Genomic DNA, 16,130 nt, shown 5'->3' on the forward strand with positions numbered 1-16,130 from the left:
TTTTTGTTTGTTTGTTTGTTTTTTTCAGATATTGATGAGTGTCTGATGAACCCAATGTTGTGTGACAACGGTCTGTGCAGGAACACGCCAGGCAGCTTCACCTGTCAGTGTCCAAAGGGATACCAGTTTAATCCAGAGACCGATGTCTGCGGGGGTCTGAAACACTTTCTTTCTGTCATTCAGTCCCATGTCACCTCTTCACTGCATGCACTGCTGTATTAGACTGATGAGAGATGACATATTTGATGATTGCTTTTGTCTCTCACAGATGTGAACGAGTGTGAGTCCAGCCCCTGTATAAATGGGGAATGTGTGAACAGCCAAGGGTCATTTGTGTGTTTGTGTTCAGTGGCAAGTTCGCTAGACAGCTCTGGGCTGGAGTGTATAGGTGAGTGAGCAATGTATTGTTTAGATTTGACAGTCGCCTACTAAAGCAGCATGTTCATTTTCAAAAATGTTTTAAAAAATGAAATGAAACTACAGTGAAGCCTGAAAAAACTGACTGCACAGCCAGTGTTGATCCATGTGTTACTTCATTTCATGTCACTGAATGTGTGCTTACTATACGCTTTGCTTCATACAACAGAGACTACTAAAAGCACCTGCTGGCTGAAGATAGTCAATAATCGCTGTGAAGTCAACATCAATGGAGCCACACTGAAGTCTCACTGCTGTGCAACACTAGGAGAGGCCTGGAACAGCCCATGTGCCAAATGTGAAAAGGGTGCGAAGAGCATTTGTACATTTTATTTCACCATATTATGATTTTAGCACCTAACTGCAATAACTAAAGCCCCCTCCCATTCGCAGATCCAATCTGTGGTAAAGGATTTGCCAGAGTGAAAGGAAACGCCTGTGAAGGTAAGGTCTGCTTTGGTGCCATGTAGCTGTGGAAAGTCAGACTTCAGTGATGTGAAATGCTGGGCCTGTTGTTGATGTTGTTCTGGTTGTTCTCTGGTGACTGTCAGATGTGGACGAATGTCAAGTTTTTCCTGGAGTGTGTATAAATGGCAAGTGCATCAACACACCGGGCTCCTTTTTCTGCCAGTGCCCTCCAGGAATGACTATTGACGTCAGTGGCAGGACATGCATAGGTGCGTACTGTGCACAGTATGTAGGTACTGTAATATGTGATGATTTTACATAACCACAAATATATAAATATGTGAAGTTTATATCTGTGACTTCCAGACCTGCGCACGGAGCAGTGTTACCTCACCCATGAGGATGAGCGTTGTGGTACACCGATACCAGGGAGGCATCGCGTGGATGCCTGCTGTTGTTCAGTGGGTGTGGCCTGGGGGCCTGAATGTGATGAATGTCCTGAAAAGGGGACTCCAGAGTATGCCCAACTATGCCCTCGGGGCCCCGGCTTCTCACACAGGGGTGATTTCATCAATGGCAGACCCTTCCTAAAAGGTAGTAAACTGTCTGAAGACTGCATAAACTGCCTGGGTTGTCGCATCAAAGATCTCTCTTTCACTTTCTTTGTTCAAATCATTTTCTGTTCGTTTCTTTTCGCCGTATCTTAGACATAAATGAATGCAGGATGATAAACACTCTGTGTTCACATGGGAGGTGCAGGAACACCATTGGCAGTTTTCGCTGTCGCTGTGATAATGGCTACGCTCTTGATTCTGATGAGAGGAACTGCACTGGTAAGTCGCACTGATAGAATAAGCTGTTTAATCATTCAGCCAATAGTCAAGAACATTTGATTGCTGCTGAACATTAAAAATGCTTGTGTTTTGGCCAATTTTAGGGCAATTTGAGGATATCTTGTGGAAATTGTGAAGGTTTAGGTGACAGATGACAAATGAACCAGTAATGACAAAAATATATTTTAGATGCAGCTTTACTTTTGAGAACAATATAGAGCAGCTGATTAACTGCGCAATCATTATTTAAATGACTTCGGTAATCAGCAGTTCACATATTGCCGATAATGTACGAGCAAACATCCATCTTCAGCTCTTAATTTTGGTTGGAATACAGCTGCATTGTAACTTTACAAGTCTAGTCGTTCTTCATCTGTGCCCTTTTCTGAATCCCTCTGCCAACTTCCATTGTAGCAAAGTGGTGTAAAGCCACTGCCTACATGCAGCTCATTCAGTCTAATGGGAGTCTGGCTGCTCTGGACTTGTTGGAGAGGGCCCTTTTAGTCTGGTTAGATGCATTACTGCTTGATTGAAATGTGTAGACATCATTTAAGGTTTAAATGCCATTGCCATTACTTTATTGTGAAATAATTTACAGGCCCCTTGTAAGTAAATGATATCTGGGACCTTTTAACCTCATCTGAGTACGATCCCAACCCAAAGTCTCTGTGATAAGTGTTTCAAAATGTGGATTAAAATCAAAAAGGATCGGGCCTTTAGATTTAGACTTTGGCAGAATGTTCTTAACGATCTTAAAATTTACCGCTTAATCTTATTTTATAGTATAATCTTTTTATCCCTCTGTACGTATTATAAAAGCATGGAGCTTCCAAGTGATTTCCTTTGCATGCATAAATGTTAGTTAAAGGGAAGCTTTACCTTGCTGAGTTTGTAGCTTTTTTTTTTTTTTGTCGCATTCCTCTCTTGCAGATATCGACGAGTGCCGCATCTCTCCGGACCTGTGTGGACAGGGCAGGTGCATCAACACGCCAGGAGATTTTGAATGCGAGTGCTTTGAAGGCTATGAGAGTGGCTTCATGATGATGAAAAACTGCATGGGTAAGTAATAAAACCCCTCAGATGCACTCAGTCACACACACACACGCACAACCAATACTTTCAAACACTGAAAATTAATATTCTTCAGCTCAATAGGGTTGTTACATGTGGAAATAACATTTTATCCTGTAATCATTTAGTCTGTGAGGACATCAGTGAGAAACTTGATCTCTCTCGCACACCCTGTTAAAGCAGCGGTATCTGAGACCACAAACCTTTGCCAACCAATAAAGGTCTCCAAGTATTAGAGGGGCCTGCCACACAACCCTACTCCCAGTCACATGCAGCCACACTCCCTCTTGGGCCGTAAGCTCTGGATGAGGTCTTTAAGCTAACATGCCAGATCTAGAACTCACTGTTCAGATGGCTGATGTAATCTAGAGTTCTGTGTGTGTGTGCATGCAAAGAGAGAGAGCGAGAGGAAGATAAACCGACTTTATTTGAACTGTTGGGGAGTGTTGATAGGGCCTAATCCGCGCAGTTCAAGGGTTGTCAGATAATTGCTCTATATCACATACTACTATTACATACATGCATGAGAGGGACATCCAATCAGCTGCCAAGTAAAATGATTTTTATATGAAGCTACAAGTAATAATGTTTTGACATCCGTGAAAGAACTTCATGCTCTATTTCTCTTCTGGTCTGCCTTTGACGCTGTTTGATTAAATTTGTGATAGAACTCACGTGCAAAATGGAGAGTCCCAATACTTTTTGGTGTAAAGTTGCCATTACACTAGAATTGGCAAGGCAAAATCCACCAGTGGAAAAAAAAGAGAAGAAAAAGACAAAATCTGAGACTAGACATAATGTGGATAGTGTTTCAGTCATAAGCCTATGTTACTGGCTAGGCGAACAGGCTAACACAAATAATGAACAAGTTAAAAATTCTACAGCCTTTTACCAATGTCTGTTTTTATTTACTGTCCATCTACATTCTCAACATCACTGCCAGACACAGAGCTGCTGCTTGTATTCTTTCACTTCAAGTACTTCCTGAACCAGGAAGTCTCATAAAGTTTAACAAAGGTGAAATGAGTTAGACCTGCCATTGTGTCAAGGCCAATCAGATCGCACACACTGCTGGAGACACAATTCTGACTGCATCTATCCAGTGGGCTCCATTGATGCCAGGTGAAACAAACATTTGAAACTGGCCTAAGTGGGACCAAAACGTAACATTAAATACTCCTTTGTGTGTATTTTTGTGGTTGTTGTCTCCATTAGACATCGATGAATGTGAGAGAAACCCTCTACTGTGCCGTGGGGGTGATTGTGTAAACACAGAGGGAAGCTTCCAGTGTGTGTGCCCTGACGGACACGAGATTGCACCCGATGGGTCAGCCTGCCTAGGTGAGTGATGAAGTCACCAGAGATGAGCTTTTAACCCCTTCTTGCTCTTCTCCCTTTCTGAATTATTTGTGGGGCAGAACGTGGTTTCCTGTGTGACAAAAGACTCAAAAGAAGATCAGTCACTGGAGGTGTTGTCATACAACTGAAGGTTTGACTGATAAGAGCTTTGGATGCCCCCCCCCCCTTCCTCTGTTTCTGTCTCTGTGTGTGGGCTTACTAAGGCTGTGTGTGGGGGGTAAAAGTGTTTGATTTTGGTCTGTGTATACACTGTGTAATACACAGTATATTCTCTAATAGATGGGCTGATATGGAACTTTGACCAGTTTGTGTGTCTGCATGAATGTTGTTGTTAAGATGAAAGGGAATCTTCATTTGGCATTGTAATCTTAAAATAATCAAATAATTGTATTTATCTGATTGTGTTTTATTATTGCTTGTATGTCACTGGAGCTTTTACTGCATATGCATCATTTGTGCATTTATTCTGAAATTGCTGCTTTTAAAATGCAGGATGCTTTAGTAAATGGCATTTTATGTATGCTGTTCTAATTGGATAATTTAGGTAGCCATCATGTTGTGCATAAATCAGTGCTTTTTTCTGCATTCCGTAAAATGCTGTGTGAAGTCTGAAACATGTCAGCTGATGATCAAATACACTTCCAGTAAGTTCGCTAGTGTTGTGTTTTGTGAGGTACAGCACACACTTTCCATTAGAACAAGAGGGAGAGTCTGACTTCATTCTAGTTTTGAAATCCCACATTTAGTTTACGGCCTTGAATTGATCATTCATTATTCATGGAGTGTCATCCAATGACCTAATGCAGCATGTTGAGTTTTCAGTCCAATCACCAATGTTCAATCACTGCCCATTAAAGTCATTTATTTAGTGCCACGGGCTATAAGCACAGAGGGCACTACTTCTACACAGTAGAAGTAGTGGCCTCTGTGCATAGCACGAGGCACTACTTAATCTTCTCCATACTTATTATTATTCTTTTTATTTAGTGCCACGGGCTATAAGCACAGAGGGCACTACTTCTACACAGTAGAAGTAGTGGCCTCTGTGCATAGCACGAGGCACTACTTAATCTTCTCCATACTTATTATTATTCTTTTTATTCTTATTATTATTCCGTCACTTTTTTGTCCGTTAATGCGGGTCGTACCGCTTGACGTAGCCCTACAATATATATATCAAAACGTGCGGCTCGATCGGGACAAGTGTGCTAAGTTCTGGGTAGTCGATATTCCCATTTTTCCCAAAATTATTCCCAAAAAACCACAAAAAATCTTCCATAGGAATGAATGGGATTTGGAGAAAAATCGCCTCCGAATTTCACCTATTTTCTCAGTCGCGTAGCTCAGTCATACGTGCGCCTAGAAATGTCATTCAAACGTCAAAACGGAGGAAATCTTGTGCTCTTTCCAGAACATCAAACCGTTTTCTCCTAAACCGTACGGTTTTCGAACGACGAGCGTTCAAAGGAGCAGTCCGATTCACTTTTTCCTCCAAGTTAGAGTGGAGAGGCTCGTTAACTAGAGTGAGAGCACTGTGAAAAATTCACCCACATTTTCATTTTTAACTCGAGCTCACGGCCAAACCGTGAAAGGGAGGCAAATGATTTTTTGGGAAAACGTAGACACAGGTCTTGGGATTCAGAAAATCTAAGTTGGAGAGCTCTGCTCCTCACCAAATTTACACAGGAGCGCTCAGAGCGCCAGCAACACCTGCTTTTGCCCCAATTGACTGCAATGCAAATCAAGGTTTCACTAAAAACAATTTCACTCTGACTTCGCACTGTCCCTACACGCTCATTTTAAGGACTTTTCAAATCAAACAAAGACTGCTGGAATCCCCAGACTCTTCTGCCTCTCACGGTGTTTTCGCTTTTGGGAACGGAGCTACGGTTTGCTCGCAATTCGAAGCAGTTCGGGAGGTGGTCAAAAGCCAATTTTGGGAGAGTTTTGGCGGGAGTCTGAGCTCTGACCAGACTGAATTCTCAAATCACCGTGGCAACCGCAGGTCCCTCAGCTCAGGTCTGTGTGAAGCTGTTGCTGTGGATTGAACCCACCTCACTTTGGAGCCTCGCTGCTTCGTCATACTTTGTCACAGAAACGCCGTTCAAAGTTTAAACGGCTCAGAAGACCTTGACCTCTGACCTTGAGCACTCACACATATACACAGACACACACAGACACACACAGAGACACGCACTCACACATATACAGAGACACAATCACACATATACACAGACAGAAATACAGAGATATAGACACACGCTCACACATATACACAGACATACACAGAGACAGATATAGACACGCACTCACACGTATACACAGACACACAAAGAGACACGCACTCACACATATACACAGACACAATCACACATATACACAGACAGAAATAGAGACATATAGACACACGCTCACACATATACACAGACATACACAGAGACAGATATAGACACGCACTCACACGTATACACAGACACACAAAGAGACACGCACTCACACATATACACAGACACAATCACACATATACACAGACAGAAATAGAGACATATAGACACACGCTCACACATGTACACAGACATACACAGAGACATATATACAGACGCACTCACACATATACACAGACACACACAGAGACACAATCACACATATACACAGACAGAAATAGAGAGATATAGACACACGCTCACACATATACACAGACATACATACAGAGACAGATATAGACACGCGCTCACACATATACACAGACACAATCACACATATACACAGACAGAAATAGAGAGCAAATAGACAGCATGACGGTACGTGGGTTGCTCGTCCGGGCGAGGGGCGACGGGCGAGGGGGCGACGGGCGAGGGGACGACGGGCGGGCGAGGGGACGACGGGCGAGGGGACGCCGTGGCACTTCAAAATTTCTTGGAATTTTCTAGTTTAGTGCCACGGGCTATAAGCACAGAGGACACTACTTCTACAGAAGTAGTGGCCTCTGTGCATAGCACGAGGCACTATTTATTCTTCGCCCATACTTATTATTATTCTTATTATTCCGTCACTTTTTTGTCCGTTAATGCGGGTCGTACCGCTTGACGTAGCCCTACAATATATATATCAAAACGTGCGTCTCGATCGGGAATAGCGTGCTAAGTTCTGGGTAGTCGATATTCCCATTTTTCCCAAAGTTATTCCCAAAAAACCACAAAAAATCTTCCATAGGAATGAATGGGATTTGGAGAAAAATCTTCTCCGAATTTCACCTTTTTTCTCAGTCGCGTAGCTCAGTCATACGTGCACCTAGAACTGTCATTCAAACGTCAAAACGGAGGAAATCTTGTGCTCTTTCCAGAACATCAAACCTTTTTCTCCTAAGTTGTACGGTTTTCGAACTACGAGCGTTCAAAGGAGCAGTCCGATTCACTTTTTCCTCCAAGTTAGAGTGGAGACGCTCGTTAACTAGAGTGAGAGCACTGTGAAAAATTCAGCCACATTTCCATTTTTAACTCGAGCTCACGGCCAAACCGTGAAAGGGACGCAAATGATTTTTTGGGAAAACGTAGACACAGGTCTTGGGATTCATAAAATCTAAGTTTGACAGCTCTACTCCTCACCAAATTTACACAGGAGCGCTCAGAGCGCCAGCAACACCTGCTTTTGCCCCAATTGACTGCAATGCAAATCAAGGTTTCACTAAAAACAATTTCACTCTGACTTCGCACTGTCCCTACACGCTCATTTTAAGGACTTTTCAAATCAAACAAAGACTGCTGGAATCCCCAGACTCTTCTGCCTCTCACGGTGTTTTCGCTTTTGGGAACGGAGCTACGGTTTGCTCGCAATTCGAAGCAGTTCGGGAGGTGGTCAAAAGCCAATTTTGGGAGAGTTTTGGCGGGAGTCTGAGCTCTGACCAGACTGAATTCTCAAATCACCGTGGCAACCGCAGGTCCCTCAGCTCAGGTCTGTGTGAAGCTGTTGCTGTGGATTAAACCCACCTCACTTTGGAGCCTCGCTGCTTCGTCATACTTTGTCACAGAAACGCCGTTCAAAGTTTAAACGGCTCAGAAGACCTTGACCTCTGACCTTGAGCACTCACACATATACACAGACACACACAGACACACACAGAGACACGCACTCACACATATACAGAGACACAATCACACATATACACAGACAGAAATACAGAGATATAGACACACGCTCACACATATACACAGACATACACAGAGACAGATATAGACACGCACTCACACGTATACACAGACACACAAAGAGACACGCACTCACACATATACACAGACACAATCACACATATACACAGACAGAAATAGAGACATATAGACACACGCTCACACATATACACAGACATACACAGAGACAGATATAGACACGCACTCACACGTATACACAGACACACAAAGAGACACGCACTCACACATATACACAGACACAATCACACATATACACAGACAGAAATAGAGACATATAGACACACGCTCACACATGTACACAGACATACACAGAGACATATATACAGACGCACTCACACATATACACAGACACACACAGAGACACATATAAACAGACACACACAGAGACACAATCACACATATACACAGACAGAAATAGAGAGATATAGACACACGCTCACACATATACACAGACATACATACAGAGACAGATATAGACACGCACTCACACATATACACAGACACAATCACACATATACACAGACAGAAATAGAGAGCAAATAGACAGCATGACGGTACGTGGGTTGCTCGTCCGGGCGAGGGGCGACGGGCGAGGGGGCGACGGGCGAGGGGACGACGGGCGGGCGAGGGGACGACGGGCGAGGGGACGCCGTGGCACTTCAAAATTTCTTGGAATTTTCTAGTTCTTATTATTATTCCGTCACTTTTTTGTCCGTTAATGCGGGTCGTACCGCTTGACGTAGCCCTACAATATATATATCAAAACGTGCGGCTCGATCGGGACAAGTGTGCTAAGTTCTGGGTAGTCGATATTCCCATTTTTCCCAAAATTATTCCCAAAAAACCACAAAAAATCTTCCATAGGAATGAATGGGATTTGGAGAAAAATCGCCTCCGAATTTCACCTATTTTCTCAGTCGCGTAGCTCAGTCATACGTGCGCCTAGAAATGTCATTCAAACGTCAAAACGGAGGAAATCTTGTGCTCTTTCCAGAACATCAAACCGTTTTCTCCTAAACCGTACGGTTTTCGAACGACGAGCGTTCAAAGGAGCAGTCCGATTCACTTTTTCCTCCAAGTTAGAGTGGAGAGGCTCGTTAACTAGAGTGAGAGCACTGTGAAAAATTCACCCACATTTTCATTTTTAACTCGAGCTCACGGCCAAACCGTGAAAGGGAGGCAAATGATTTTTTGGGAAAACGTAGACACAGGTCTTGGGATTCAGAAAATCTAAGTTGGAGAGCTCTGCTCCTCACCAAATTTACACAGGAGCGCTCAGAGCGCCAGCAACACCTGCTTTTGCCCCAATTGACTGCAATGCAAATCAAGGTTTCACTAAAAACAATTTCACTCTGACTTCGCACTGTCCCTACACGCTCATTTTAAGGACTTTTCAAATCAAACAAAGACTGCTGGAATCCCCAGACTCTTCTGCCTCTCACGGTGTTTTCGCTTTTGGGAACGGAGCTACGGTTTGCTCGCAATTCGAAGCAGTTCGGGAGGTGGTCAAAAGCCAATTTTGGGAGAGTTTTGGCGGGAGTCTGAGCTCTGACCAGACTGAATTCTCAAATCACCGTGGCAACCGCAGGTCCCTCAGCTCAGGTCTGTGTGAAGCTGTTGCTGTGGATTGAACCCACCTCACTTTGGAGCCTCGCTGCTTCGTCATACTTTGTCACAGAAACGCCGTTCAAAGTTTAAACGGCTCAGAAGACCTTGACCTCTGACCTTGAGCACTCACACATATACACAGACACACACAGACACACACAGAGACACGCACTCACACATATACAGAGACACAATCACACATATACACAGACAGAAATACAGAGATATAGACACACGCTCACACATATACACAGACATACACAGAGACAGATATAGACACGCACTCACACGTATACACAGACACACAAAGAGACACGCACTCACACATATACACAGACACAATCACACATATACACAGACAGAAATAGAGACATATAGACACACGCTCACACATATACACAGACATACACAGAGACAGATATAGACACGCACTCACACGTATACACAGACACACAAAGAGACACGCACTCACACATATACACAGACACAATCACACATATACACAGACAGAAATAGAGACATATAGACACACGCTCACACATGTACACAGACATACACAGAGACATATATACAGACGCACTCACACATATACACAGACACACACAGAGACACAATCACACATATACACAGACAGAAATAGAGAGATATAGACACACGCTCACACATATACACAGACATACATACAGAGACAGATATAGACACGCGCTCACACATATACACAGACACAATCACACATATACACAGACAGAAATAGAGAGCAAATAGACAGCATGACGGTACGTGGGTTGCTCGTCCGGGCGAGGGGCGACGGGCGAGGGGGCGACGGGCGAGGGGACGACGGGCGGGCGAGGGGACGACGGGCGAGGGGACGCCGTGGCACTTCAAAATTTCTTGGAATTTTCTAGTTTTCTTTATTACCACCCAAACTAATTATAAAAATGGCACATTATTGAAAACTATCTACCTCATCTCTCTCTAGTCTTCTTCATTTCTGCTGCAGTAACACCCTAAAGACCTAAGATTATGATTGATTAATAGTCAGATTGTTTATCTCCTCTGCAATTCACTGGTCTGTGGCAATAGTTTCTGGTTACACACACACACACACACACACACACACTTAAGACTTCTGACAGAGCAGTTTAGTCATGGAGCTGAAACATTTCCTCAATTTCTCATCAGAAAATTAAATGGCAACTGTCTTGATTATCAATTGTTTGTTTTTCATATATATTTTTTTAGAATTCCAAACATTACGGGCTCCTCTAAAGTTTGAGTTTTTGAGGCATTATGATTTTTTTTTCTGCCTTTCCTTTCTCTCATTGGCACCTTCAAGGACAAGTATTAGTTGACTATGAGACTATTGATTATGACAATCACTATTTCTTCCCACAGACATCAATGAATGTGAACTGAGTGATAGGCTGTGCAGGAATGGCCATTGTGTCAACATGATCGGCAGCTACCAGTGTTCCTGTGACACAGGATACAAATCTACTGAGAACAGACTCGAATGTGTTGGTAGGTACTGAACTGACGATTGTTTCGTTTTGAGCTTTCATTCTGCCAGTATGTGACAGTATGTGTTTTTATGCCTGTCAGACATTGACGAGTGTACCATTGAGAATGGTGGCTGCGAGGCTTTCTGTACCAACTCAGAGGGTAGTTATGAGTGCAGCTGCCACAGTGGATACGCCCTCATGCCTGATCTGAGAAGCTGCACCGGTAGGGATCTGTTTATATTGTCTGTCATTGCACTTCTGAAATTGTTACATGTGCTATTGTCTTGTTTGTCAAGGTGGTAAACTTCCTTTGAATTTACATGTTGTGTACATTATGCATATGGAGGTATACTGCAGGTTCAAGGGTTTTGTTTGGACATAGCAAGAACAAAACAGCATATCAGGAAACCTAAAGTACAGAGAATGTTGTAATTAGACTGGCTCATGTTTAAAGCAAACAAACTCTTGTTAACAGAGAAAAAAGGTTGAGACTGAATCTGAAGGATGTTTATCAGTTCCTGAAATAGCCCAGGCAACAAAAGTTTCTGCTCACTGATAAGGTCAACAATTAGTTTTGACAGCATTTCTTGTTTGGAGGGTGCTCATTTTGGAGAATGACTGCAAATTTCATATGTTTCATGTGCAACTGTGTCCTTTCATTAACAGAGACAGATGTACAGACAGAGTTCATGGATAATTTCTGCAAATTATTTTACAGGTTCTGTCCTAAAAGAGAAGATTTACAGCAGAATTGTTTCAAATTGTAATCTAGATTGTACTTGAGAGTACAAACTGTATATAAATAGAATCTGCACATCAAAACCTGAATATTTCCCATTCTTTGCTCTGCCTCTGTGTCCTCATCGGTAGATATTGACGAGTGTGAGGAGAGCCCAGACATTTGTGATGGAGGCCAGTGTACCAACACCCCAGGGACGTACCAGTGTCTGTGCTACGACGGGTTCATGTCATCTGAAGATATGAAAACCTGCCTGGGTAAATGATGCACACTCTCTGCAGCCCAGCGCTTATTTAATCCATTGAAGCAAAATAAGGATCATCTTAAAGGTCATCCAAGTCGTGAGTCATTAGAATAACACTTCATGACTCAGATAAATGAGTCTAGGTGAGAGAGAGCTGAGCATGATGTTGTTGTTGTTTTTGACTTGTAATACAGAGAAAATAAGGTTGGTTCAATTGAGCAGGAAGGAATGAAAGAAGGAAAATGTGCCAGAAGACCAGCTACTAAAACTACAGTTTTTATTTTATTATATATATATTTTTTTGCACTCTTAATATGCGGAAATTAAAGTTTTCTTTAAGAAAGTGGAAAATTACATAAAATACAGGAAACATTTATTGCTATTTTCTCTCTGATATAAACTGTAAATATATTAATGAAAAAAAAAAGAGATAAATAAATCTATTATTTAAATAATCTTAGTTGCAGCCCTACCCCAGAAACGCATATGCTTTCATTGTTGTATTCATTAAAATTACAAAAAAAGCCCCAAGCTAGTGTTAGAGCCCAGATATAGTTCATGATACCATTCTTTTGAGACTCACTGTTATAAATCATGGCTTAGTAAAAAGGTTGAATCTACAAATAATCTAATTTGGTTTATTCATTGTCATAAACTTTCCTTAAGTGTAATTGTGTTTAGCACATTAACATTCTTGTTCCTTCCATTTTTCACTCTTCTCTCCCCCCTGTCTAGATGTTGATGAGTGTGATCTGAACCCAAACATCTGTCTCAGCGGGAACTGTGAGAACACCAAAGGATCCTTCATCTGTCATTGTGACTTGGGATACTCTGTACGCAAGGGAACCACAGGCTGCACAGGTGAGCCGAACACACACGCATGGAAGGCAACGAAATGTCTCGTCAGTGGAGGAGCATGGATGACGGTGAACGGATTTTGACTCAGTGGAGAGCAGCTGCTGATGTGAAATGGGTGAAATGGGTGTAAAGTTTTATTGAATGAGCTGGCTCTGACATTACTTGCCTTTCGTCGAGAGCTCCTTTCTGAGTTGATGAGAAACACGCATACAAACACCCATATGTTAACACACAGACAGGCACACCAGCAGACATATGCTCCATCAGTAACAGCAGCAGAAGCAATGAGATCATTATCTTTCATTAGATGTATGCATCAAATTGTACTGTTGTTAATTCTTTTGTTGGTCTTTCATTAAGGTCAGTTAAACATTACGTGATGGTTGGAAGAGTTCTGCAGCACGTAACCACCTGTAACTGCTCCAAAACACATAAATATAAAGTCCATCCGGCTGGTTGGGTCCTTTGCTTGTTTGGACTCAAATTCCCATCTAGCTGGAGTTAATTCTGATTTATAAGGCCACTTAAAAAATTTGGTATCAGGGGATAGAAAAGAGGGAATGATTTTATCTGCTCTCCGATCGGTGATCAAGATGCGTTAGACACGCAGTCAGCTCCATCACGTCTTCTTTCAGATGCAATTAAACAGGTTTGTATGAAGTGTGACTCAAAACCTTTCCTGCTCACTCACACACACTTGCTCATTCAGTTCCCATTAAAATGTCCATACAGTATTTCCATTGTTTCCTTTGGGCTGCAGGAGCCACTTCTGAATCACAGCTTTGGAGTTTCAGCTCCAAAGTTGGGAATTGTGCTGCTAATTCTTCTTTATGTTTGGCTTTATGTTTTTTTATGTATGTCAGGCTTTATGTTTTTTTATAGGCAATGGAACTTGCCTATAACAAGACTTCCTGCTCTTTCTGGAGAGGGTCCCTATCCAATATATTCAAATGAAAATTTCAAAAGAAATTGATTACCGTTGTTGAATTGCCTTTTGTGGCCACATCTGTATGCATGGACTAAATCTTCTTGTATGTGCTTGAGAGTTAATGAGTGAGTGGTTCTGTCAAGCCCAGATCTGATCCAGCTGTTGATGAAACCTCCAGTGGGATTTTTCTTTATTCCATTGAACACATTGAGTCCTCAGGGGCAGGGAGGGAGTATTTATAAGTGCACATCAGTACTTTTGTGTCCTTGTGTACATTAGAAAGTCAGAATTAGGAGATGTATTGGGGAAGTTCACAATTCTTTAACTTTAAAGGCAAAATCAGGGTGGAGCGGTGATTTAATCAGGTTTTTGCTAAAGTGAAGACAGTCAAATTATTTGAACTACAGCAAGATTATGTGGCACAATTATCTCCTCAAAGACACATTTTTAAAATAAAAAGTCACAAAACTAACTCCAAACCATTGAAACCATTAAAACTTGCTTAGTCTGGTGTGACCAGTGGCTCATGGTGGTGAATTTCTAATGCTATATCTAGCATAATTTAACAATTGACCATATTAACTGTATGACTCAATTGCTTGTGTTTTAGTTACAATGCACTTTAATATTTACCCTGTTCGGTCTGGTATGACCATTAGTCATCAGTCAGCTTAGTAACATTTTCATATTCAGCATTATCTCAGGTTATTTAAGGTTTGTGGCCACATATTTTCACTTAAACCTCTTTGTTATGCAAGCTTGGATAATGTTTGAGACTGAGATTATTCAGTCAACTTACTTGTTATGATTTTACTTGTGTGTTAGTTCCATTTGCTATTATTATTTGGACTAGTCATTGGTGAATATTTTTATAACAGATGTTGCTGTTTATTAAAAAATGCATATTTATAGCTGTGTCAGAACAAACAGAGGAAATGGTACGTAAGTAGGCATTCACAAAAACAGTCAACACAGTGAATTAAAAAGACATTAGAATCTCGGTGACGGCACAAAGGAATACGGAGCTCCGGTTCCAAATGCAGAGAAGTGTGACAGTTTAATCTGAGAAATTTCCCTTTCAGGCATATAGGCAGACAGGCAATCAGGCAGCCGTACAAACTAGGAGACAGCTTGAAGTGTCCCCACTTCTGAAGGCAGAAGAGTAATTCTGTTTTGTTTTTAACCGTTTTTTATTTGCCCTTCAGCTGTCAAACATTAGCCAAGTTAAATCAGACCTCTTCTTTGACACCAGCTGTGGCTGCTGGCACTTTTCTTGCACGCAAGAACCTGTGTCTCCATTTTGCGTTTCCATGTGAGAATGTGTGTGTGTTTGTTTGTTGTGCTTTCTCTGTCATCAAAGGCTTGGGGGAAATGATCTTTAATTCCATCTGTAATCCAGAGAGATTGGTTTGCGCTCAGCCCTCATATTAACCCCGTCATCAAATGTAGCATAAATATACCATACCCTCTCCTCAGGAAGACTATAAACCAGCAGCACTAATCTCTAATTGACAGTGTTTTGAATTACTACCCTCACAAAGACAGACACACAGAGAGGATTGTGTCTCATTGGCTGATAAGTACTAACATCTTGATAGAGTTCGTTGCATGGACTCCCTTGATGTGCACACACACATACATGCAGGGTACCCACACTCACACGCTCCACACACACACACACACACACACACAAACAAGCTAACTCTCACACACATGCACCTATTTCTACAATGTTTCTATCGAAAGTGTAATATTCAAAGCTCAGGCTCAGGGCCAGGTATTGTGTTGGTCAAGGTTTCACAGGGTTGTTTTGGTTCACACTGGCATTCAGCATTGTTGTAGCTCAACACAGGCTTTTTCCACTGTGCCTACATCATTGGTCATGTCAGAAACACCCGAGAAACGAGAGTTGCAAGGCAACAGCTACATTCATGGTGTCTCAGCAAAGCCAGTCGCTT

General features: G+C 42.1%; 1 protein-coding gene across 1 annotated transcript in view; it reads left to right on the top strand.

The window, feature by feature from the left end:
• fbn1 (fibrillin 1) overlaps nt 1-16,130 on the top strand; it is a 60,104-nt gene that overhangs the window by 22,765 nt on the left and 21,209 nt on the right. Inside the window, exons 20-32 of the mRNA XM_029497399.1 lie at nt 29-154; nt 269-388; nt 587-724; nt 811-861; nt 969-1,094; nt 1,192-1,419; nt 1,533-1,658; nt 2,589-2,717; nt 3,945-4,070; nt 11,297-11,422; nt 11,504-11,626; nt 12,274-12,399; nt 13,122-13,247. Of these exons, the coding sequence (XP_029353259.1) occupies nt 29-154; nt 269-388; nt 587-724; nt 811-861; nt 969-1,094; nt 1,192-1,419; nt 1,533-1,658; nt 2,589-2,717; nt 3,945-4,070; nt 11,297-11,422; nt 11,504-11,626; nt 12,274-12,399; nt 13,122-13,247 (1,671 nt within the window). The remainder of the gene's footprint in view (nt 1-28; nt 155-268; nt 389-586; nt 725-810; nt 862-968; nt 1,095-1,191; nt 1,420-1,532; nt 1,659-2,588; nt 2,718-3,944; nt 4,071-11,296; nt 11,423-11,503; nt 11,627-12,273; nt 12,400-13,121; nt 13,248-16,130) is intronic.

This window comes from Echeneis naucrates, chromosome 3, assembly GCF_900963305.1.
Source record: "Echeneis naucrates chromosome 3, fEcheNa1.1, whole genome shotgun sequence".
Lineage (NCBI taxonomy): Eukaryota > Metazoa > Chordata > Actinopteri > Carangiformes > Echeneidae > Echeneis > Echeneis naucrates.